Here is a 23,893-nt window from a genome sequence, read left to right on the forward strand (position 1 = left end):
GTATAAAGGCGAGGCAATAATAACACCATTAGGTAAGGTACGGTTGTGTTTCAGAGGAGTTCTGTACCAGCAATAATATAAAAGCATGCACAACTTCAAAGGGCATATTGCCATGCAATTGTACAAAAGCAAATTACCCAGGCCTTGTAGATAGTAAAATGTCTCCCCCTGTGAAAACATGATGCCTGAAGTAATAACAAAGGCTGGTTTTGTTTGAACAGTGGTGTCCAGGACCATGGTAAATGCATGACTTCCACATTAAGGGAAACCAAATGCATGCTCTAATGCATGCTTTTATCACTGTGCTGTTTTTTTTTTTTAAGAAAAAAAGCCGAATCATGACAGATAATCATTTAGATTACCACATATCCATAGTTATATTCCGACATAGTGGCATGCTGAAAATGTCTGCAACTGTTCTGTTCAGCCAAGCCTGGTGTGTTTGATGCAGTGCTATTGATCTTTTGTGTCCGCTCACAGGAAGCATTCGTTGTGGCATTTCAGAACGCATTCGTGGCAAACGAGGTTGTGGCAGAAAAGACACCACTTGTTTGACATGACATGTTCTGTGTCAGCAGTCGGGTAGCTATAAACGATGGGGCAGGCAAGCAAAACAGATTGTTTTCTAATGAGATTTAATTGCTATGTGACTTCACTCACCTGAATTACGATGCAATTATCTGGCCGCTTGGGCATTCAGGTAATTGATTCATTGCTGGCCATCACAGCTTAGCATGTCTTGGACTTCTCGGCAGGTTTTGATTCTCCACACAGCTAAGGGAATTAAGTTAATAGGACCGGCTAAGGACCAGTCAAGGCGGTCAGGGAAAAGAAAAAAATCAATGAGGACAACAGGCTGCACCAAAGGCATATCAAATGAGGTTTGGGGAGCAAATTGAACAAGACTGCGGCACAGTCCCCCCTCCACTGTTGGCGAAGTCTGAGACTTTGAGATGCAGAGATGGTGTTGGAATACAAACGGAGGAGAAGAAAGAAAAAATTGTACTCTTGAGTTCACAGACATCGCTTTTATTTGTCAAACCAAAGAGCACTCTTTTTGTGGCACTGACTTTTTGCTCTGCTGTACACTCATTAGGACTCGCCAATCACCATGTGATGGGTACACTTACGCTTGACAGACTGAGAGAAGAAAGAGAGAGATAGAGAGAGAGAGACAGAGAGAGAATGGGAGAAAGACATTGAGGGAAAGAGAGAAAAGAAAAGATGGGGCTGGAAAAAGGAATAACTCGAGACAAGAACATAGATTTCAGGGAATGTGTGTGCCCAGTTCTAGGTCATCTTCACTTTTCAAGCAAATCTGATTTGTCAAAGAAAGAGACAAAAAGCACACACACACACACACACACACACACACAAGAAAAACATAATTTCACATGGAATGCACATAAAACTCTTGCAATATTTTAGATATACTGTACATGTACAAAAACATGTGCCCAAGGAGTTTATTTTTGTGTTCATTTCCTTCTTCCCACGGGCTGACAGAAAATGCCCAAATGCTCTGTTTAATGTGCACAGATAGCCATCAGGTAGCCACTGTGAGTACAGATAGCCACCTAGGATGTGTATGCAAGAACTCTAGTGACACAGGACGAGGCTAGACAGACACAGTTATAGCCACTGCCACATCATCAGTCAAAACCAAAAGTCCAAGACATAATAAATATGATACTTTGTCACAGATGTCCATTAGAAGAAGAAGAAGAAGAAGGAGAAAAAAGAATGTTCTATGCTGTGTTCGTGTTCTGATCACATAAAGCTTCACATAAAGTTATTTATACAAAACCTCGATATCAGGGGAGAAGGCTAACTGTGGGCCGACCATATGGCTGCTTGTTCTTGGAATAGAATAGTACCAATTCTGATAAGAAACACCTATGGGTTAAACGTTTGCATGGATACAGTGCACAAGTAACAACAGGATGGTTGTTTGAAATATTGCACACATAGACACAATGTGCTGCATGTATTATTTGTCATGGTGTTAAGGTACATACAATTATATTTCATAAACTCTTAATTTTAATGCTTGCATTTTTATGATTGACTTGCAAATGTAACATTGAATTACAATGATATTACAGCTGGTGTGTTCATTGTACTATTCAATGATTAAAAGATGTATAAATATGTATATATCTTATGACTTTTGTTTTTCAAAAATACATAATTGACAAGCTGTCACATTATGTTATGTCTCTTAAAGGAATTATCCGGAGTAAAATGCACTTTAGATCGATTTACGGATGATTGGGGGTACATACGTTGAGTTGACATCAAAATCATGTCCTTCGGATGTGTTTTGAGAAAGTTCGATCGTACCGTTTTCAGTCAAAACTCGTAGCCTGGAAGTGAGCAGGGCATATCAATTTCGCCGCTACAAAACGCTATTTTTATACCTCTTCTACAGTTCCAAACAACATAACACTTACGTGGTAGTGAGTAGAGGGTCCCTAAAGCCAAACCGAAGTATCCCGAGGTCTTTATGTGGTCGGATAGAGAGTCCAGAATGAATTTCATCAAGCCAGTACCTTTCCGGAAATGTTGCCATCTTTGCTGCCATCTTTGCTGCCATCTTCAGGGGAAAGTCCGTAGGAGTCGATTGCTGAGTGTGTTGTAACACCCTCTGAAAATTCACAATTTCGTCGCCGTTTAAAAAAAAAAAAAAACATAGTCCAGTCCATACAACTTCATTTCAGTTTCGAAAGAAATACTGGACTATGTTTTTTTTTTCGACTCCTACGGACTTTCCCCTGAAGATGGCAGCAAAGATGACAACATTTCCGGAAAGGTACTGGCTTGATGAAATTCATTCTGGACTCTATCCGACCACATAAAGACCTCGGGATACTTCGGTTTGGCTTTATGGACCCTCTACTCACTACCACGTAAGTGTTATGTTGTTTGGAACTGTAGAAGAGGTATAAAAATAGCGTTTTGTAGCGGCGAAATTTATATGCCCTGCTCACTTCCAGGATACGAGTTTTGACTGAAAACGATACGATCGAACTTTCTCAAAACACATCCGAACGACATGATTTTGATGTCAACTCAACGTATGTACCCCCAATCATCCGTAAATCGATCTAAAGTGCATTTTACTCCGGATAATTCCTTTAAGTACTTGCACAAAAATCCACACAGTGTAGTTTATACAATAATATTTTTTGTTAAACCACTCATTCGTCATTGCTCTGTAATACAGGATCTATTGTTCCCTGCTTAATATTTTTGACTTTTGGATGAGGATTGGACAGTGTACTGACAAAAGGAAAATGAAAGGGCTTCTTCTATCCTGAGGTTTTCTAATCATTAAAAATAATAATCAAGACAGGGGTAACTATTGGGATATACAGACAAAGGGATAAATCATCAAACAAGCAAGTGGCAAATTTTTTGAAAGTAGAAACAGTACAAAAAGTGCAACAAATGGAGTTAACAACATTGCATGTTATGTGTAATAAATTAAATATAAAAGTGAAAATGTTAGCACACCTAGATTTATACCTAACCCACCTACATGTACATCAGTGTCAGTACCGCAGTGCCACTTTTTTGCATCTTTCTTGCTTGAATTGCTTTGAGCAAGTAATTTACTTAGATAGTTTTGCAGCTCGGAACTATGAAAAGAAATCACAAAAATATATCCTTAAAATAAAATGGTTTGGGATGAAGTTCAACTGAATTGTCTTCGTATACAATAAATATTAAAATCTATGTGCCATGCAATCATTTAATGTTTCATATACAATACAACAGCTTTGATAATGTTCTCCTGCACACTGCTAAAGACAGGTTCATTGATCATATTAGTCTGGATTGGGGGAGTTATTTCAGTAAAAGTAGAAACAGTTATATTACAGCAATATTAGTGATTTGTTATTTTGTTATGAGCTACAATACGGTTATTCATGAAATGTGAATAATGTTAGACAGGGTTGTAGGTCTTTGTGTAAAAGTGACACTGTACAGTATCAGAGTGCTATACTGCCCAATCCTTCCTCACCAATTAACTGTTAGTTTCTTAAGCCCCAGTCTAGCCCAAAATGGCAACACTGAAAATCGGAAAATCGGAATAAAAAGACAGCAAAGAAATAAGAGGACAAACATTGTTCACGGGCAGGTATGTGTGTGTGTGTGTGTGTGTGTGTGTGTGTGTGTGTGTGTGCGCATGTGTGTGTGTTTTTAAGTATTGTACAAAATTAAAATTTCCACTGACCACATCCAAAAAAAAAAAAAACACTGAAACAATTCTTGAAAAATCCATTGGAAAGGTATTTTCTTTATACATCTTGGATACAGTTTATATTGACTGTGGGGGCTGCTGACTCCTGCACATGTTGGGAACGGGGGTTAGAGTGGCGAGAGTTCATTCCTCCTCCGTGCAACCAAGTAGCTCCACGCGTAAGGTGATCCGCCCATACCACGACCACGGCAGCACTCGCACGAAGCGGGCGTAAATCGGGGGGTCTATCACATTCTTTCTGTGCGTGTCGTTGTCAAAGTTGCCCTGAAAGACCTACAAGGAAAGAGCGAGAAAACAAAGATCGGACAGTGAGTTATTATTAGTCTACTTGCAGGTGCAAGTAGAGTTCAAGCTGTTTGCAATCAGCAGCAGGGCAGAGTAGGAGAACACAGACAATTTCTGACTCACAAAGGCTCCAACATCAGAGTTTTTCAGCTTAAGAGGCCGCCTATGATGACTCCATCAAAGCCATTAGACAGACTGTGGCTAGAGAGCATTGGAGAGAACAGATTACAGACCGCTTACTTGCCCGCTGTCATATCTGCTCCACGTCAACCGAGAGAACAAAAGAAGGAAGACGAAAGCTTTGCTGACTCAGCCTCTTCACTATGCATCTTTAAAACTCTGCAATGCCCAAAGCACAAATCACATGCTCTCACTGTTGCACAAAATCCATCTTCTGCTACTCATTTGTGTTGAAGTGTGGTCTACACTTTCACTTGTGTGGTCAAACACATTCAAACTTAACCATCATCTCCATCACCATCATAATTATCATCATCACCATCACCGCCGCCCATTGGCGGAGCTAGGGGGTGGCTTCGGGGGCTCAAGCCACAAATCTTTTTTCAAAAGCCCCAAATCTTTTTTTTTGTATGTTTTCAATTTCCAACAATTCTAATTTCTAATTTAACTTCCCCTTGGTTTCTCTATAAATGTTACAAAATGTAGGCTACTGAGCAAATAGGATATCCCTTATTTTCAAAGCCCAATATTGACAGATAATCTGATTTCCCCAGTGTTGGGAACGTTACTTTAAAAAAGTAGTTAGTTATAGTTACTCACTACTTGTTCCAAAAAAGTAACTGAGTTAGTAACTGAATTACTCTGTGATAAGAGTAACTCGTTACCAGGGAAAGTAACTATTTGCGTTACTGTTACAAAAAAAAAAATTGCTATATGTCAAAGAATTTAGATTTTTTGAGCAGGTTTGAGCAGCCAGTTGAAATTAGTAGAACAGACAGGTGTTTGGAGGCAACATAACTTTCGATATTTATTAGATAGATACATAGATAGATGCTTTATTGATCCCCAAGAGGAAATTCAAAGATATTGCACATCCACAGACCTACGGTTGACTTCAGCCTGTGTCATAGGTTTTTGTTGTGAGGCAGAAAGATCTAGCTTTTGGTGCTTGGAGGACTTTGCTCCGAGTCCTTCTTTGCTAGTGGATGGCGAGCTATCATCTGTGCTGGAGGTATCGGTGTTTTTTGGCCACTAGCTTTAGATGCGTGTGTGAGATGCTTCATTAAATTACAGTTGCTTACAACGGATGTCGACAAAGTCCTCGCTTCGACATAATGTACACATTACTTTTGCCTTTGACCACAATGAATTTGAAGTAGTGCTTATATCTCCACCTTGAAAATGCCAACTTTTCATCGTCGGATTGCTCCTGACCTCTGCTGTTTTGTCGAATCTCGTTTAGCTGTTGCGTGTGTGTGGCGCGTGTGCTGACAAGTGTGTAAAAACACTCTGATTGGCTATCATGAAACATGACTCTGCCTTAGCCAATTCTAATCGCCTACGTCGTTATTAACCCACCTCCTCGCTAGCTGTGAGCCAGGGGTGCGTTTGGATTACACAGTTTAGGCTATTCAATCCATGCATAGTAACGCACCGCATTTACCGTCCAGTAACGTTAACGGCGTTGTAAAGATGGGAAAAATAATTAGTTAGATTACCCCGTTACTGAAAAAATAACGTTGTTACCTAACGGCGTTATTCCAAACACTGGATTTCCCACACGATGAGTTTAAGTCAAGTCAAGTCAGTTTTATTTGTATAGCGCATTTAACATGCACAGAGTGCAACCCAAAGCACTCCACATATAAGACATTGTCAATGACACATAGACTAACAAAGACAATAGCGGACGGAGCGGCGTAGTCGCCAGCTTACCCGTGACACCAAGACAGAACTACATTTAAGAAATAACAGACACAAAAGATGCCGGACGGAGCGGCGTAGTCGCCAGCGTTCCCGTGACACTAAGACATACAAGACAGACAACACAGCAAATTGAAAATAAATAAATAAAATAATAAAAATCATGTTAAAAATTAGTCCAATTTCCAACCGGCTGAAAAAGTCCAAGGGCAATGATGACCCGCGTGAAACTGCCAATGCAAGACCAACAAAGTTCACTGACCAACTCAGAGAATTTACTGGCAGTCTGGAGAGCAGAGCACCGGAAAAACAACAGTCTGAAGTCATGATGGGCGATCTTCCTGCTGATCAGCAGCTCGGTGGCTTTAGCAAGGACCGTTTGTTGCTTCATGGCTCCCGACGTCGCCATCAGAGCTCCCCACCTCAGCACTCAATCCAGACTGCAGGCACCCAGCGTCAGAGGCTACCGTTACGTTAACGTTAAGGCAGCTCGCAGGTCAGCCGCAGCTCGGTGGTCGTGGCAGCTGCAGATCTCTCGCAGAGTAGGCCCATTGCCCTGAGCAATCTTTCCGTCCAGACGAGTCCAGACAGAGGATATGTGCAGCGTCAGATGGAAGAGGGACGGCTAGTCAAGGCAAGCTCATCAGCCCAGTCGAATAGAAACTAACGTTACCGTTAGTTATCAGCCAGAAAAAAGGACCAAGAATAACACAAAACGATCGAAAATAACGTAAATAAAAGGTGAAAACATTAAACTTGACAAATAAATACAAAAATAAATAACAAAACATTACATAAAATTACGAACATTACATAAAAACAAACAAAAACATGATGCCAGACGGAGCGGCGTGTCTCACCAGCGTCCCCGTGTTTAGACCAGCGTTTTTCAACCACTGTGCCGGGGCACACTAGTGTGCCGTGAGAGATCATCAGGTGTGCCGCAGAAAATTACCCAAATGTAATTCACTGGTCCAGAAATGCAACTGTTGCATCAAATAATTTATAACCACACGCTCTCATTGATTGTATGATTGCACTATTTGTGGTATGCAGGCATTGTACAACGGGGGGCCCATATCCAGTATTCACAGAAACATCACATATCCAGTTCATAACAACAATTAAATTAGATATAGTCACCTATAAATAAAACGAGGGCGCTTGTTTTATTTAGCAGGTCTTGCATAGAAGGCATAATAAGGCCATATCTGTGTATTATTTGAAATTTTAGGCTGTGGTATGTTTATTTTTTCTTCATACAGGATGTTAGTGTGCCGTGTGCCGTGGCACAAAAAAGGTTGAAAAACACTGGTTTAGACAATGCCACAGCCAAGATGTAGGGGAGAGTGGGGACAGTTGCAACACTGCAGATTTCTCCAATCAGAAACAAGCTAGATAGTGCGGCATATTAGTGAAACCATCGTTCACTTTGTGATACAAGCATCCAACTTGGCACAAATATTCTTTGGGACCCACTTTATCCAAAAAGCACATTAGCCACGCAAAAAATCCAATATGGCCGCCATTTTCCAAGATGGCCACCATTGAAAGCCATTATACTTGGTTTTTGACTTGGATTGGGATTGGATAATCACATTTTGATGATCTTGATATTTAAATATAGGTAAAAGGGTCTAGACTTTCCAATTCCACGATACAATGTCAAAGAATGTGTTGAATTGTGAAGATAGACCCAATTAATGGGAAAAATAGCACATTTTAGTACTAATTTTAGCATAATTAAAAAAAAAAATTTGTTAATAAAACATATGTTGGTTCGGTTACTTCAGCAGGGGCATGTGCATGTTCTTTTTTTAGTTTAATATATATAATTTCAATATAATAGTGCAGATTGAAAAGAAATTAGCAGGAAAGAGAGACAGGGCTTGATCGGGAAATAATCACGAACTTCAGAGGGGGCAGGGGGACTAAGTAAATGCATAAATGCATGTGTTTGTTTAAATATATATGTGTGTGTGTGTGTGTACCATGTATTACCTCAATATAACAACAAAGACTAACAGGAAATGTGTGGGAAAGAGACAGGGCCCCAGTAACATCTAGTGACACCTCTGCTCTGTAGCTATAGCCATATTAGAATGTCTGCATTACAAATGAATGTAATCATTGCATTTGCAGGCACACAAAGGAGCACACTCAAGACTAATGCTGTAGCATTTACATCTTCCCAGACATTCAGTCTTGACACATTTAGTCAATTGTTGACAGCTCTCAGCAATTGGTGGGAGTGTCATCCACACTACTTGCCAAATGTCACCTTCTTTCCTCCAACCCAGGACATATTCATTTGATATATACCTGCCTGGCCCCAGATACAGACAGCTTGATAGGTTGCACACTTCACATGCTTAGCAAGAGATGCCCTTGTTGGTGGAATGGCATCATAGGACCTCTGCTTCCGTGCAAACAGGTCAAGTCTTGTTTCATCAACTCCATCAGCAGTGCTGTTCTTGATGTACATTGCTATGACAAACTTCAAGTGTGCTAAGATCCACATCATCCATTACTGGTGGGTATTGACTGAGCTTCTCAAAGAAATTAGACACTTCAGGGCACACTTCTCAGGATTGCCAGGCAGTCCACTTCCCTCTACCACGAAAGGCTAACACATCACAACCAGTGAGGGCATGGACAAAAAGCATGCCATCTGACAGACTTACCATGACCAAATAAATTTAATCCACAGCTCCTCTAAGCCTGCATCCCATACAGTCCCAAAAACACTGAGTGCAATAGCAAGAATATCCGTGTCACAGGCCTCAATCAACACAGATTTCTTCTGTTGCGCATGTAGCTTAGCTGTGTGTGTGGAACGTTGGTAAACCTCACTCCCCGACGCCTCAAGAGTGCTGCTGGCATGCAAGCTAGTAGCCTGGGCTTTTAGCTCGATTGTCAGCACGCTCGACTCCCAATCCAAGGTGCTGCTGTTCGCGGGTTCGAGTCCGGGCGTGTGCAGGGCTGAATCGCACAGGTTCAACACAATGCAGGTTACACGCAACTGCATGAAGGGCATGCAGAACGATTCTAGTGTCAGCCTCTTCATGGTTGCAAGGACTTAGGCCTTCCAGGCTGTCAGGTTTATGCAAAGAACATTGTCTGGACACCAAGTCACAATTAGGTAAGCTAGAAACCCAAAACGTTCAGTCTTGTGGTCATTGTCTTGCAGGAAGCTTTTCCAGTTAGGTGGTACTTTGGTTTTGTCAGACACACATTAGGGCTGATTCTCAGTTATTCCAATGGCACCACCATCACCTTTGACAATTGCATTGGCCTGTTCATGGGCTTGATCAAAAGCCAATCCAGGAAAACTCTTGTGGACCACAAAGTTCCCTTGCTGAAATTCATTGGCCAACTGAGGATGTGTTTGTTAAGAGACCAGGTCTCTAAGGTGTATGGAAAGCCAGTGGCGTAACTATAGTAGGTGCAGCAAGTGCAGTCGCACCAGGGCCCGTGACCTCCCGGGGCCCGTCGCTACCCCCGCAATGCAATTGCTGGAAAATTCTATACAGGTCCTTTCTGACTACCTGCGTGCCTTTGACCAGCAGCATGAGGCAGGAGAGGCTCAGTGGGTTAGCTATCCTGTCCATTGAAAATACGAGAGCCAGAGCATTAAATATTGGGAACATCGTTAACGATTTTGCACAACGAAAGGCTCGTAAGATGGCCTTCTAATGGCCTAGTTCACGCATATTGGGGATTGTATGCATATGAATGATTTTATTTGGTTTCTGCACGGTTAAATAAGTTAGGCTACATTAAGTTTTGTTTCTGCGCAGTGTGAGTTTATAAGCAAGCAATCTACGCTTGCAGTTTCAGCAGAGGGTTGAAGAGGCGCATTGAGTGTTCCCATAATTCCATGCGAGTTGATGTTAATGCAGTAATATTAGATTACCCTGGCCTGCAGGCTGTTAATAAAATTATTTGTAATGTTTTCATATGTAATGGATCCTATGTAGTCGTGTGTTACTACTATGTAGTCGTGTGTTAGTACTAGCCTACTAAGCTACTTCGGTGCCTCAGGCCCTTTGCATTAAACAATTGAAGTCACCCTTAATGTGTATTGCATGTATCAGAGTTAATTCATCCTGGGCTAAAGAATGTTGGTATGGGGCCCGCGTAGCGCTCTCGCACCTGGGCCTACCATTGGTTTGTTACGCCACTGTGGAAAGCCATCTAGCATAGTTGACATTATTGTTTGCAAAGAAGAAGGGGATGAGTGCAGACAATGATTGACAATACAAAGTGAAGTGTGCTTCTCTGAAAGACCTGATCAAAGAGAACATCACCAATTGCATTGACATCACAAGCTCCCAGAATTGAAACTGTGGACTCTTCATCTGCCTTTTCTCACACCAGTCTTCCCAACTTAAGTATGATCCCACCAAGAAGTATGGCCTTGATTGATATTCGAGAGAGAGAATAAATGATATTCGAGTGAGAAAGAGGATCAACGATATTCGAGAGTGAGCTTCTATAAACGATTTTCGAGTGCAGTCCAACTATTTCTGGCTGCCATCTTGGAAACTAGCCTTGAAATAGATTTCTTTCTTTGCACCATTTATTTTGCCATGTTAAAAAACATACAAATTGATGCCTAGATCATGTAAATACGCCCAGCCATTAAAGTTCTACAGCAGAAAACGTTTTTCTTACATTTGATGTGGCGGCCATCTTGAAAAATGGCCACCATGTTGGATTTTCAGGTGGCTATAATGTGCTTTCCTCAAAAAGTAGGTTCTAGTGATTATTCATGCCAATTTTGGTGCTTGTATCACAAAGTGAACGATTGTCCTGGAATATGGACTTAACCTGCCGCACTAAGAGTGATGACACTCATTTTGCACATGCTCAGTTGGACCCTCCTTCTTTCTGCAAGATTGCAGCCAGTTTTGATCATCTCTTCTGTACGACGGAGTATTAGTGCCACACATGAAGAAAAAAATAGTGCATGCCAAGATACAACGCTTCACGATGGCGGCAATGAGTATAGTAACAGACAAGACTGAATCTGAATATCTGCAATCTATCTAAAATAACACCTATTTGAAGCCTATTATTCATGTCACATACTGTGTGTTAGTGTAGGCTACATAGCTTAAAATGTAGGCTATGTTTAAACTGTATTTCGAGTTTAATGTCGGCATGTCGACTTTAAAGTCGACACGTCGAGATTAAAGTAGATATATGATATTTCAACTTTATTCTCGAAATGTCGAGTTTATGTCGACACGTCGAGATTAAAGTCGACATGACATTTCAACTTTATTCTCGAAATGTCGAGTTTAATGTCGACATGTCGACTTTAAAGTCAACATGTCGAGTTTAATCTCGCCATGGCAAAAATATTTTTTTTCTTCATGTGTGCCCCTAATACTCCGTCGTACTTCTGGGAGAACCAAAAAGCAAGGTAAAAAAGTAAAAAAAAATATGATCAGAATTTTTCTCATAGTGTCTAAACTGTTTGCAGAGAGTATTGTAAAGTTGTATCATTTAAATCAGCAGTTTCTTAGCTTTTAATAGGCATAGCTACCATGTGTCAAAGCTAATGTGCTAAGCTAGTATTGCTAGTTTTAAAATGGCTGACCCTGTGGGGATGGTTGCAACGCTATGTTGCAACTGTCCCCGTACAGTCCCGTACAATGCATAAATATGATAATATAAAATATATATTTTTAAAAACATGTTTTACATGACAATAGTCTAAATAAAAGTTAATTGCCTCCCAAATTGTTCCATTCTTCCTATGTCACTAAAGTCCTACTGTATTTTATATCAATTTCAATATTTGACATCTGCACATAAGGCCTACTCATCTAGACAACTCTATAATTGTCACCTAATCAAAGCTGGTGAATAAATAACACTGTAATATTAATATAACTTACATAACTTGTATTTACATACAAAAATAATCATTTTGCTGCACTGACATATATTGTAATATATTGTATTTTTAACATGTTGCAACCATCCCCAAACAATGTTGCAACTGTCTCCTTACATTCAAATGCAAATTGTGAAAAATTTAGATTCTGTAATTATCTTTAAATGGTTTAGACTATTAACAGACAGATGTAAGTGTATTGTATAAAAAATTGGTTTGTCTAATCCAAATCGTCTCTGAGTAACAGAGCCAAATGCAAAAATTGTTGCAACTGTCCCCACTCTCCCGCGGTTTACGTCATAAACCTGGCAGGAAAGTTCAGAGCGGCGCAGTTAGTTTAAACAGCAAGCGGTAAGAAAAAACTATTGTCAAGACATTAGGCAATTAGGCTACTGTACCCCGGAATACAAAAATAAACTTCAAAAAGACAGAACGTTTGTTGTACTGTATTCATAGAGTCTCAATGACCGAATCAGTAGATTTACCTGTTGTCAGTTGAGTTCGTTCAATTAATTTATTGTAGGCTAGTAGCCTAGGCAAATATGAAACGGAGATGTAACGTGGCTACCGGAGGGATTTTGAATTTGCATGTTTCATGCATTTTAGGGCAAACAATACCATGAGATTGATGTGTTCTCCATTTGAGGAACGTAATCAATTCGGACATGCACAGACAGCTCAGACACAGAGCGTAGGCCTAGGTTAGGCTACTTTCACTTTCTAGAGTGCGCATTAATTACGTAAAAGATGCTTCATAGTACCAAAACAACGATCAAACATTATCAAATGTATCATGACGTGTTGTTACAAATACTTACTCCAATTAGAAAATCGAAACCTGTAGGCCTATAAGGAAAATGCGATTTCAGTTTGTAAAATGTATCCCCCCTCCCCAACTGAATTAGTCCCCCTATGTGAAGCACTGAAGAGGAGAATTACCCCCATTTCGAAAAATGCGCTTTAAGCCCTGAATTAAACTTAGCTTCATGTGTTCCATTGAACATTTTAACAAGTGGGTTCACAATGTGTGGGGCTGTGCTAAACCTGACCATAAGGCTACTTTTGCCAGAGTTCAAAGTAAAAATGTATTGAGACAAGGTAGCATCCCATCAGGGTTATCTCAGCATAGTATACTAGCCTATAATATACAAACCATAACTCATAAAATATAGACCCCTCTTGAAAGACCCAAAGTGCCAGTCAGATATACCTTGAGTTTCACGTTTTTAAAGTCTCCATGTGTCCATTAGTTTACACAGAATACACTAGAAGTCATTATTTAAGGGGTTATTTTTCAAAAGCCTCCAATGTTTTAAATGTCTGGCTCCGCCCCTGCCGCCGCCACCATTGTTGTGGTCATCATCATCTATTTTGTCTATTTTACATCAAATTTGCTGACATATCCAAACACTTTCAAGTGTCTTACAGCACACTACATACCCATTTCTTCAGTAAAACATGCATGCTGTTTGATTATCAGCCACATGACCTTGGAGCTGTTAGCCCAGTGTACCAGTTCAGTTACAACACAGAAATACCTGCTGAGTAACACCTATTTCCTTAAAATGGGCTATATATGTTAGGGGTTTCATCAAATAGTCAACTACTTGACTAGTCAAATATTATAACCACTAGTGTTATAGGCAGCACTAACCTTGTCATGGACAAAATGGCTACAGGCTAAACAGGCCAGATGTACTTATGGTAGTTTTTGATTTAAAATGAGACCTGTTCCACAGTGACATGAATAAGAAATTGTCTGTTATTGATAACCATCTTAGGATGAAGAACCTGCAGCAACCAGCACTTACAGTAATGTTAGCACCAGCACTGTGCATAACAACTAGTCGACTACTATTATGAAAAACTGCTAGTAAAAATCAGTAGTCATGAATCCCTTAATATATGTGGCCATAATAGCAGACTGCCTTCAAAATACTGTTTTGGGTTTGACGGATGAGCATGTTCTCTGTCCAAAGTATATAGTCAAAATCAAAGCCAAAGAACAAAGGGAAGTTGTTAGAGGTAAGGCCACAATCAGGACCGCATGTAAGCAGCAGATCTTCTAAGCCATCCCAGTGTAGCCGGATCTTTGTGTTCTGTAGGGATACCACCATGTTCTTCCATAAACTGGGGGACAAAAAGACAGAATGTGCTCCTGAAGCAGACAACTGGTCAACCATTGGTGTGAGGCTTATTAAAACCAATGTCTTTACAATCCAGCTGAGAGCAGTGTGTCGATTGGAGGCATTCATCCTGTGTTTATGGTCAGCAGAAGCACTGAGAGCATAATAAGAAGCCTCTGGCAGGTCAGAATGCCTATTTTGTTCTTAATTACATGCCCAAGTGTGCTAAATTGAGAAGACAATGAGAGATAATGGGCAGTAACTGTGTCCCCCTATGGACAAGCCTCTGTGAGAACAATGATCATTTCAATTAAATGTTTTAGAAGAGGACTGCTCAACTGACATGTGCTGCTTCATGCCGTGAGTGATACTTTCACTATACTGCCTCTCCAAGGTGAAACAAACGGTTTTGGCGGCTATACTTTTGATTAGTCACATGTGGAGTCAGTGTGAGAGAGTTGGTAAAGAGTTTAAGCTACTGTAAGTGTTGGCTCATATTGTTTTTTTCATTGAGCATCAGACCTGATGAAAGGTCCTTGAATGTCCACAGTGCGGCTACAGGGCTGTCTGTTAATAAGACACTCACGCACGTCTCGAGCATCCCTGCTGTCTGGCTCCGGCGCTCTCGGTGAATCACAACGCGTTGAGGGGCCTTAAGACGGTGGCGTCGCGAATTCGAGTGTGACGGCAGGCCACGCCAGCGCTCAACGAGGATTAGCGGGAAACAGACGCTCGTGGGGGAGAGAGCGAGAAGGGAAAAAAATCTATTCAAAAGCTCTAGCTTATTAAGGAAACAAGATCACACCAGAGGGGGTGTCTGTGAGCCAGTGGGGAGAGAGCGAGAGAGAGAGAGAAAGAGAGAGAGAGAGAGAAAGCAAAGAGCATAATGTGGTCTCCTCTTCAGGAGAAACACCCCACTCTTGCTCACACACTCACATAAACACTCTCTCTCCACAGTTCGCCTGCAGCTCCAGCAGAACACAGAGGGGGCTGGTTCACTCCCTTGAGCTGCCAATGCAGATGGGGGATGGGGGGAGCAGGGCCGAGCGAGTGCCTGATGAGGGCCCCTGTGTTGGCTTGGAGAAGGCTTTTGCGAGCAGCGCCTATGATGAGCTTGGAATTTTCCTCCGCTGGAAGTGCCTCTCACACCTGATGAAGGAGGAGAGCTGAAGAGAAGCCCACTGCGGCTTGTGCTCATGCATAAACATGTTGCATTTCTGCCCCTCAGAACCGCATTCTGAAATGGGGTCACAGGCACAATAGCTTTGGGGGCTTAAAGACAAACATTTTACAATTTGGCAACACATGTGTGTGTGTTTTTTGTTTTTGTGAAAAGGCATAGTTAACACATGGCAGACTAGTGATCTAAGGACAAAACAGCGTAGTCAAAAGCAAAAAGTCCAATTAGATTTTTTTTTTTGGAAAATAGGCAACATCATTTGGGCTTGAACCAAACAAGCAGTGCTGTTCAAATCCCCACTAGAAACCTGCTGAAAATCTGAATGCATTCAATCCAGTTAATGTTAAATAAATGATACCATGACAAAATGAATGTAGAAATTACACAAAAGGTTTTTTTTAATTGGATAGTACATAATCACATGTTTTGTAGGAAAAAGTTATTACAATACCACATCGTCCATGGAAGGTTGTAAACAAGGGCCAAATAATTGCCTGGGATTTCTATCGCATGAAAGCTGAAGCAATATAATTAGCTTTGAAGATTTTATTTGAGCTCATTTACCACACATTTAGAGTATGCTTTGAACGCAATTTGTCAGCTAGTTTTAAAAGGTATTATTCCTTTCTTTCCATCTTAAAGCAGCTCAGTCTAATGGGTTTGGTGGCAAATTATAACACTTTTTTTAATTAGTTTGTTGAGAGAAAAAAAGATGAAGAAATACCAAGCTGCATTGAAGTATGATGATGATAAGAGATAAGACACAATTAATTTAAAAAAGATCCACTGGAAGGAGTCCATGGAAAGGGCACCATAATAGGTGACCAACAGCAAATCCAGTAATCTCAGTTGTTCCCATAATGACAATGTAGATGAGATGCTTTCTAGAAAGTTGTTTTATATTCATTGTAACCTTTCACAAACAAGGATCTAGCAAGATCCAAGAGAATGTTCTTTTCTAATTTCACACCTCTATTCTTACACTATTATCGCTGTTTTCTCTGCAAAATGTTTGTGTTATGAGGATTGAACAAAAAATAATTCATGCACACACTCACACACATTCACACACTCCTTCACACAAACACACACACACACGCACACGCACATGCACACACACTTACAAATACACACCACCATGAAGCATTTTCACAGCCAGCGGGTATGTGAATGTGCAGGTATGTGTGTCTGCCAGACACAGAAAAAGTTGCCTCATGTCAGAGCATGGGTAAGAGGTTTAAATTATTGAAGGAGCCAGTGTGATAGCAGTCAGGCTTGACTGTAAACACCGTGGGCACTTTACACGTTCGCAGTGACACGGCCCACGAAGCGGGTCCCCAGCAGGCCCCGTCGCGAGTGCGGTGGCTGTGTGTGACAGCCTCACGTGTGCTGCCACCTCCAATCATGTCAAGACACCACCACCACCACCACCACCACCCTCCTCACCTCTCCACATGCTTCAACGGGCCCTGCTTAACACGTCAGTAACTGAGCAGCCTCACCACCCCGCCACTGTGCTTTGCAAAGTCCTCTATCCACCCTCCAACTTCCTCTCATGTGTGTATGTCTGTCTATCTTTTCCAGAGTAAATGCTAACAGCGATGGACACAGATGGGGTGGGGTGTGGGGCATAAATCACTGGGACCAAAGGAGGCTGTTAAAAAGGCCCAAGCTCAGCCAAGTACAGATGGTCTGGAGGAGGAGGAAGGATATTGGGCTGCTTTGTAGATCTTCATCTGGGAGCAAAAGAGTTCACTCAGAGCCATGTGAGACTCTTTGTCACACCGACACAAATCAGTTGTACCCTGAGCAGGGGGAGAAGATGCAGGGCGGAGAGATGGGAAGCTGTGTGGCGTCAACATGAATTAAAAAAGCACACTGAAACTTGTTGACTTCGGTGCAGGTGACATTGGAGACTGTGTGCAGGACACAGGGGGCTGTAATTGGGTGCTTTATCTCACATGCCTGACCACATGGCTGGTGGCTCAGTCGTCTCTTTTTCAGTGTGGAGAGAGGGGAGGAGAGGTCACACTTCACAGACCTACTTCTTCATTAAGAGGACAGAGAAACCTAAAGAACACAACTTTAAACAACAAAACTCCACTGAGTCGATATAATCTCTTCTGCAAAAGTTCTAATGCTCATACTTACAATACAAGGTATGCAGCAGCAGGGCGATTTACTATACCTAATATCAAAACCAACTCATTTCAACGTACTGTACAGAGCAATTGCAGCTTGGAACAAGCTACCAATTTTCTTAATTAAAAAAAAAAAAAACTTAAAAAAAACGCATAGGAACTATACTATATATATATATATATATATATATATATATATATATATATATATATATATATATATATATATATATATACACTATACATGTATGTAGACAAGCAGATGTGTGAGAGTGTGTGTGTGTGTGTACTGTATATATATGGGTATTTTTAATGTTTGCTTTTTTGAGCTTCTGTATATGCATGGTTTCCTGTTAACCTAAGGTTTGTTAGTGTAATGTAATGCACCTTTAACCTAATTATTATCTTTTTGTACTGTCAGACTCCAGGAAAAAGACTTATGTCTCAGCTAATGGGGATAGAACAATAAACTGGCTCTGTCTTCCTAGAAAACAGAGCACAACATACCTTGAGGGCTGTTCTATGACGATAGCCAGTGCCAATGACACAAGGGCGAATCTTCTATTTATTACTTTAATCTTTCTCATTTTGTTGCTCCTTTTATGGTTCCGTCTGTGTCCTACAGTACATGCCACTCATTCATATTAAAATAAAGTACAAGTAGAACTTCAGCCAAGCATCAGATATTGTTCTGTTTCTCCACAAGCCTTCCCTGAAGTCATGTTGGAGTCCTCTTAGTCACACGCCAACATGTTATTGATCTTCAGTTTCAAAGAAATATGTCAATTAGGGCTGCAGCAAGTGATTGACTATAACAATATTGTTTATTATTGTTCATAGTTGATTGGCTACATCATTCAGCACATTGTTGAATGCATTGCATTGCATGAATAAGCTCACTAGAAAGCAAGATTCTTTCTCTCTATGGACTAGCTAGTGTGTGTGTTGTGTGTGTGCAAGATTAACACAACATTATATTTTTGTAATGGATTTCATGCGAATACATATGACATTGTGATCTACTGACTTTACTTATAAAATGTATCTAACATGAACTGATATTGTCAACCATGGATATACTGTCTGCCATCTGTCTGAACTGCCGCCTTTCTCACTTTGTTTGTTTTACTAAATCATATTGCACTAGCTTGTGAATATGTGATTTTTAATACATGATTTCTAACTGAGAACCGTTTCTCTTCCAACACCGCCCTCCTACTTCCCTCGTCCTCTGTCCTGCTGCCTGCCAACTGGCTGGAGTCATTCCAGAATCCAGGATGCCTAACTGTCAATGCGCTCAGCGCTATCCCTCGGAACAATGAAACGCTCGGCTGGCAGGGGTCCGAATCCAAAGATCATCTTTGCTGTTGAAATGAACTTCTGAGAGCGGGGAGAAGGTGGAGATGAAGTCTACATGTGTTTGTGTGTGTGTGTGTGAGCTGGGGACAGAAGTGGAAGAAGAGGCATGATGAGAGAGTGTGTGTTTGTGTGTTTGGGAACATCAACATGATCATGATACTGAGAGAACTCTGCACAGGCATAACCATGTGCATGGTTGCTAAGGACTGTAGGACCTGTGTAGACCTCAGGGGACTGGCGTTAATCCTTTCCAACACCAACAGGTATGATATTTCAAAGGTTCTAAAATGAACGCCACTGGAAATTGACAACACACTGACTGCCATACATAGACCAAATCTGTCTACTTGAACTGTTCAAGTGAACTACCTTGGAGTTGTTTGTCTTCTTAGCACACTGTGTAACAGCAGCAGAGATTGAAGTATCCATGAAAATTAGAGACAAATCAAGACAGAAAAATCAGTGTCCCCTCCTGCATCTGTCTGACCAAATGCGATCAGTTCCAGAGCCACACACACAGCTCTGTACTGGTCACACAGACTTTGGAAGTGTGACTACTCAAAAAACAAATAAAGCTACGGTCTACTAGTGAAAAAAGACAGAATTTCTGTATCAACTGTGCACAATGCTATGTGGTACTGACTTCTCTCTCTCTGTCTCTTTCTTTCTGTCTCTCTCTCTTGCTTTATATGTGTGTTTTTGAGTGTTGAATTTTATTGTACACTATCAGACATGTAAAAGACAGACATTGAAAAAAAAAAAAAGACTGACAGCAATAAATTTGGCTGACACAAAGCAGATCAATATGGGCAAAACATATCTAAAATAAGCTATTTTACCTCAGTTGTCTGTAGAGAGCTTAGATGCAATGGTATGAATGTGAGATATGAATGTGGCCATTATCACATAATGGATTTAGTCCAAGGTGGCTACTCCAATCAAAAGCAAACATCTGCACCAAAATCTCCATTGCTTTATCCATTTCTTGGTAACAGTGATAACATACTGTACATAAACACATTTCACAATGTACCAATACTATGGTGGCCGACAGGTGCAAACGACGTACAACTTATGACAACAGATGCAAATCAACAAAACACTTGCAAATAGATAAAACACAACCAACTTAAGAAAACCTCTTCATATTCATTTGACAACACGTGCACATCATTTAGAAAACGCGCTGCAAATTCAGACAACATTTACATTTCAGAAATGCGCTGCAAAATTCACAACACAATGGAAGTGTTTCCAGGGACACTTAAAAGTGATGAACACCTCTGAACAGGTGGCGAATGGGTGTGACAACAACAGTTCCTGTTTCAAATGTTCTGGCTCTGAAATGTAAGTATTTGGGTTTTTTTTAAAAATAATTTAATGGCACTTTAAAGTGATGAACACCTCTCCTTTACTGTCTGTACCTATGTAGGTTTGCACATGTTCACCACCTATTCAGAGATGTTCATCACTTTTAAGTGTCCTCCGGAAACACTTCCGTTGTGTTGTGAATTTTGCAGCGCTTTTCTGAATTGCTGTTGTGAATTGGCAGCTTGTTTCTGAAATGTAAATGTTTTTCTCAAATTTGCAGCGCGTTTTATAATTGATTTGCACGTGTTGTCAAATGAAGATGAAGATGTTTTCTGAAGTTGTTTGTGTTTTGTCTATTTGCATGTGTTTTGTTGATTTGCATCTGTTGTCATAAACTGCACGTCGCTTGCACCTGTTGGCCACCGTACAATACCCTGTTTTTTGTCTGGTAAATGTATTTCAGTGAAGTTTCAATCAATAGCTTATAGCACTCAAATCCTAGCTTGTGTTTGATATCACAAGATATCCTGAGGCAGAAGAAAATAAATGGAACAATGAGAGAGGAGCTGTCATGGTAACTCACACTATGAAATGGTATGATATTGTAACTCACACTATACAGTATGTTTCAATCTGATTTGTTTGCTTTGCTCACACGGTACGTTCGACAGTTCACACTGCAAGACCAGAATTTCTGACCAGAAGTTCTCACATGCCAGAAAGCCAATCAGATCTGACTAGAGCTGGAATGCTCTTTTATTTGGGGAGTTTTGAGCCAGCCTACACACGACAGATCGGACCGACCCAAAAGTTTGTTGGAACGACTGATTCATGGCCTAAGAGAGTGTCTGCAACCAACCATTTACAATTACAAGTAAAGTAATACTCTTGCAAAGAGGAAACACTGCTTTAAATATCACTCTTCCTAAAAGGAATGCTTCCCTCCCTGAAGCGTGCAGGGTATCTTGGAAACGAGGCGGTCCATTTCAGCTCTATTGGTTCTGGCTGGCGGATTTCATCTGACCTGAAGGCCAGCGTCTTCACGGCATCGATTTGTGAAATGATTCAAGTCCAAGGGCGCCCATTACCGACTGGCTCTAGGTCTGACCAGTGGCCATACTTCATTATTTATAACTTAAGCAAAGGGCGGGGGCTTGCGGCTCGCTCTGCTCGCCCCTGGCTCACTCAGACTGCGGTGGGCAGGGCTGGACAGTGTCCATTTATGTTTCTATCCAACTCTCACCGCAAAGCTGAGGCGGAGGCCTCTGAGGGGAACCATGACTTACTGTTAATCGAACTCTTGTCTTTAAGCTTGTGGGGGGTTGAGGCTAACACATACGCTAATCAAAGCTAATCCTGACCCTTCACCAAAGGGTTTTCTCATTTGAGGCATACACACTGCTACCGCCTGCTAATACATGTCAGCTAATCTTGGTTGGGGGGGGGGGTCTGATTTAGCTCCATCTCACATAATATTGACGCTTGACCAACATGGACAGCATCTATTCAGTGGCAAATTAACCCTTTGTCACTGACTTGTCAGAGCCATGTAGAGAAATCAATAAAGGTTTTGAGTGTGTGGTGCTATCATTCACCGCAGCTACTGAACATACTGTAGATAAATTGCAAGATTCACCGCAGCTACTGAACATAGATAAATTGCAAGATTAACACAACATTATATTTGGGGGCCAAGCAGCGAAGCTGCGAAGGCACCCATTGTGTTTCTATGATTTCTTATTATTATTATTATTATTTAACATCTTTCCTCTGCCATTGGAGTCTATGGCAGCCCATAGAACCGTCTGGTGAAAAGTTGTGAAATTTGGCACACTGATTGGGGAAAGTCCAATGATTAATTTCACCAAGTTTCATGCCGGCACCTCGAGCACTCTAGCGCCACTAACAGGCCAAAGTTGGACGTGCGTTCACGTACGTAACTTTTGACCCGTAGGCCCGATTGCCAAAAATGAGGTATCGTTGGAATCCTTGGACCAAGCCCAGTTCAACGCACCCTATGACGTCATTTTCCGCCATGATGGATTTTCCGCCATTTTGGATTTTAGTGAAAGTGAAACTAATTCTTCACAGGTCACAAATTTTGTCCGATCATCACCAAACTTGACACAAATGATCTTCAGACCAAGCCTCACAAAAGATACTCCTTTTCGTCTTCGGAACTCAAACCGTTCGCCCGTAACAGCCAATCGAAATATGCGGCGAAGCCGCAAAACAGGAAGTGAGCTCATATCTCAGCAACCCATTGATCTATCATAACCAAACTTAGTACATGGACTCAGGACCCCATCAGGGGGACGCTCAAAAAATGTGGTGACCTTTGACCTCTAGGTGGCGCTGCAATCAGCAAAAATGCATTTTGGCCTGTAGCTGTTGATGTGTTTGGAATTAAAACGTACTAGTGGTGTCTGGTAATACTGTTGGAGGTCCTTAGGCCGACCCAAGCCAACTTGTGATGTCATCATAATTGATTCGGCCGCCATATTGGATTTAATCAAAAACACGTACAAGTTCTCGCAGGTCACAAATTTTAGCGGATCCTCACCAAAATTGGCAGAGACCATCTTCAGACCATAACCTATCAATATATTGCTTTCTGGAACAATTGACAAAAGCATTCGCCCGTAACAGCCAATCAAAATTTGCGGCGAAGCCGCCAAACAGGAAGTGAGCTCATATCTCAGCAACCCTGCCATGTATCATAACCAAACTTACTACATAGATTCATGACCCCATTAGGAGGACGCACAAAACATTTGGTGACCTTTGACCTGTAGAGGTTGCTGCAATTTGCAATTTTGCATTTTGATCTGTAGTTGCTGATGTGTTTCATCGATCCTTTATTTTTTGATGTGAAACTGATGACAACATGTTCCATCCAGTTCATTCTAATGCGTGCGTGCGTGTAAGGGCGGGGCGGGACGGGGTGGGACGGGCAGGGGTGATTAGGTGGGGCGCTGGCTGGCGGAGGCAGTGGCAATACTCAGCCCTGTTTCAGCCCTACAAAATCAATTATGTTTTGATGTGAAACTTGTTGAAAGTGTTGATGGCGGGTATCTGCTGAGTTCAATCTTGTCGCCGTGGCTACTTCGGCCTATTCTGCTTGGCCCCCTCATTGCTGCTTGCAGCTATATTTTTGTAATGGATTTCATGTGAATACATATGACATTGTGATCTACTGACTTTACTTATAAAATGTATCTAGCATGAACTGATATTGTCAACCATGGATATACTGTCTGCCATCTGTCTGAACTGCCGCCTTTCTCACTCTGTTTGTTTTACTGTAATATTCCAAATCATATTGCACTAACTTGTGAATATGTGATTTTTAATTCATGATTTCTAACTGAGAACCGTTTCTCTTCCAACACCGCCCTCCTACTTCCCTCGTCCTGCTAGGCCTGACAACTG

The 23,893-nt window shown here is 41.2% G+C and overlaps 1 protein-coding gene across 2 annotated transcripts in view; it reads right to left on the reverse strand.

Annotated features, from left to right (window-relative positions):
• Positions 1-3,069: 3,069 nt before the first annotated feature.
• Positions 3,070-23,893, reverse strand: part of edil3a (EGF-like repeats and discoidin I-like domains 3a) — a 140,184-nt gene continuing 119,360 nt past the window's right edge. For both annotated transcript variants that reach the window (XM_076270749.1, XM_076270747.1), the window contains exon 11: positions 3,070-4,540. In XM_076270749.1, the coding sequence (XP_076126864.1) occupies positions 4,391-4,540 (150 nt within the window). In that variant the 3' untranslated portion in view covers positions 3,070-4,390. The remainder of the gene's footprint in view (positions 4,541-23,893) is intronic.

The sequence above is a fragment of the Alosa pseudoharengus genome, unplaced genomic scaffold, assembly GCF_046254945.1.
Source record: "Alosa pseudoharengus isolate Yale_2024_CS ecotype anadromous, Long Island Sound unplaced genomic scaffold, YU_APseudo_1.1 YU_APseudo_1.1_scf_6, whole genome shotgun sequence".
In the NCBI taxonomy this organism is placed as follows: domain Eukaryota; kingdom Metazoa; phylum Chordata; class Actinopteri; order Clupeiformes; family Clupeidae; genus Alosa; species Alosa pseudoharengus.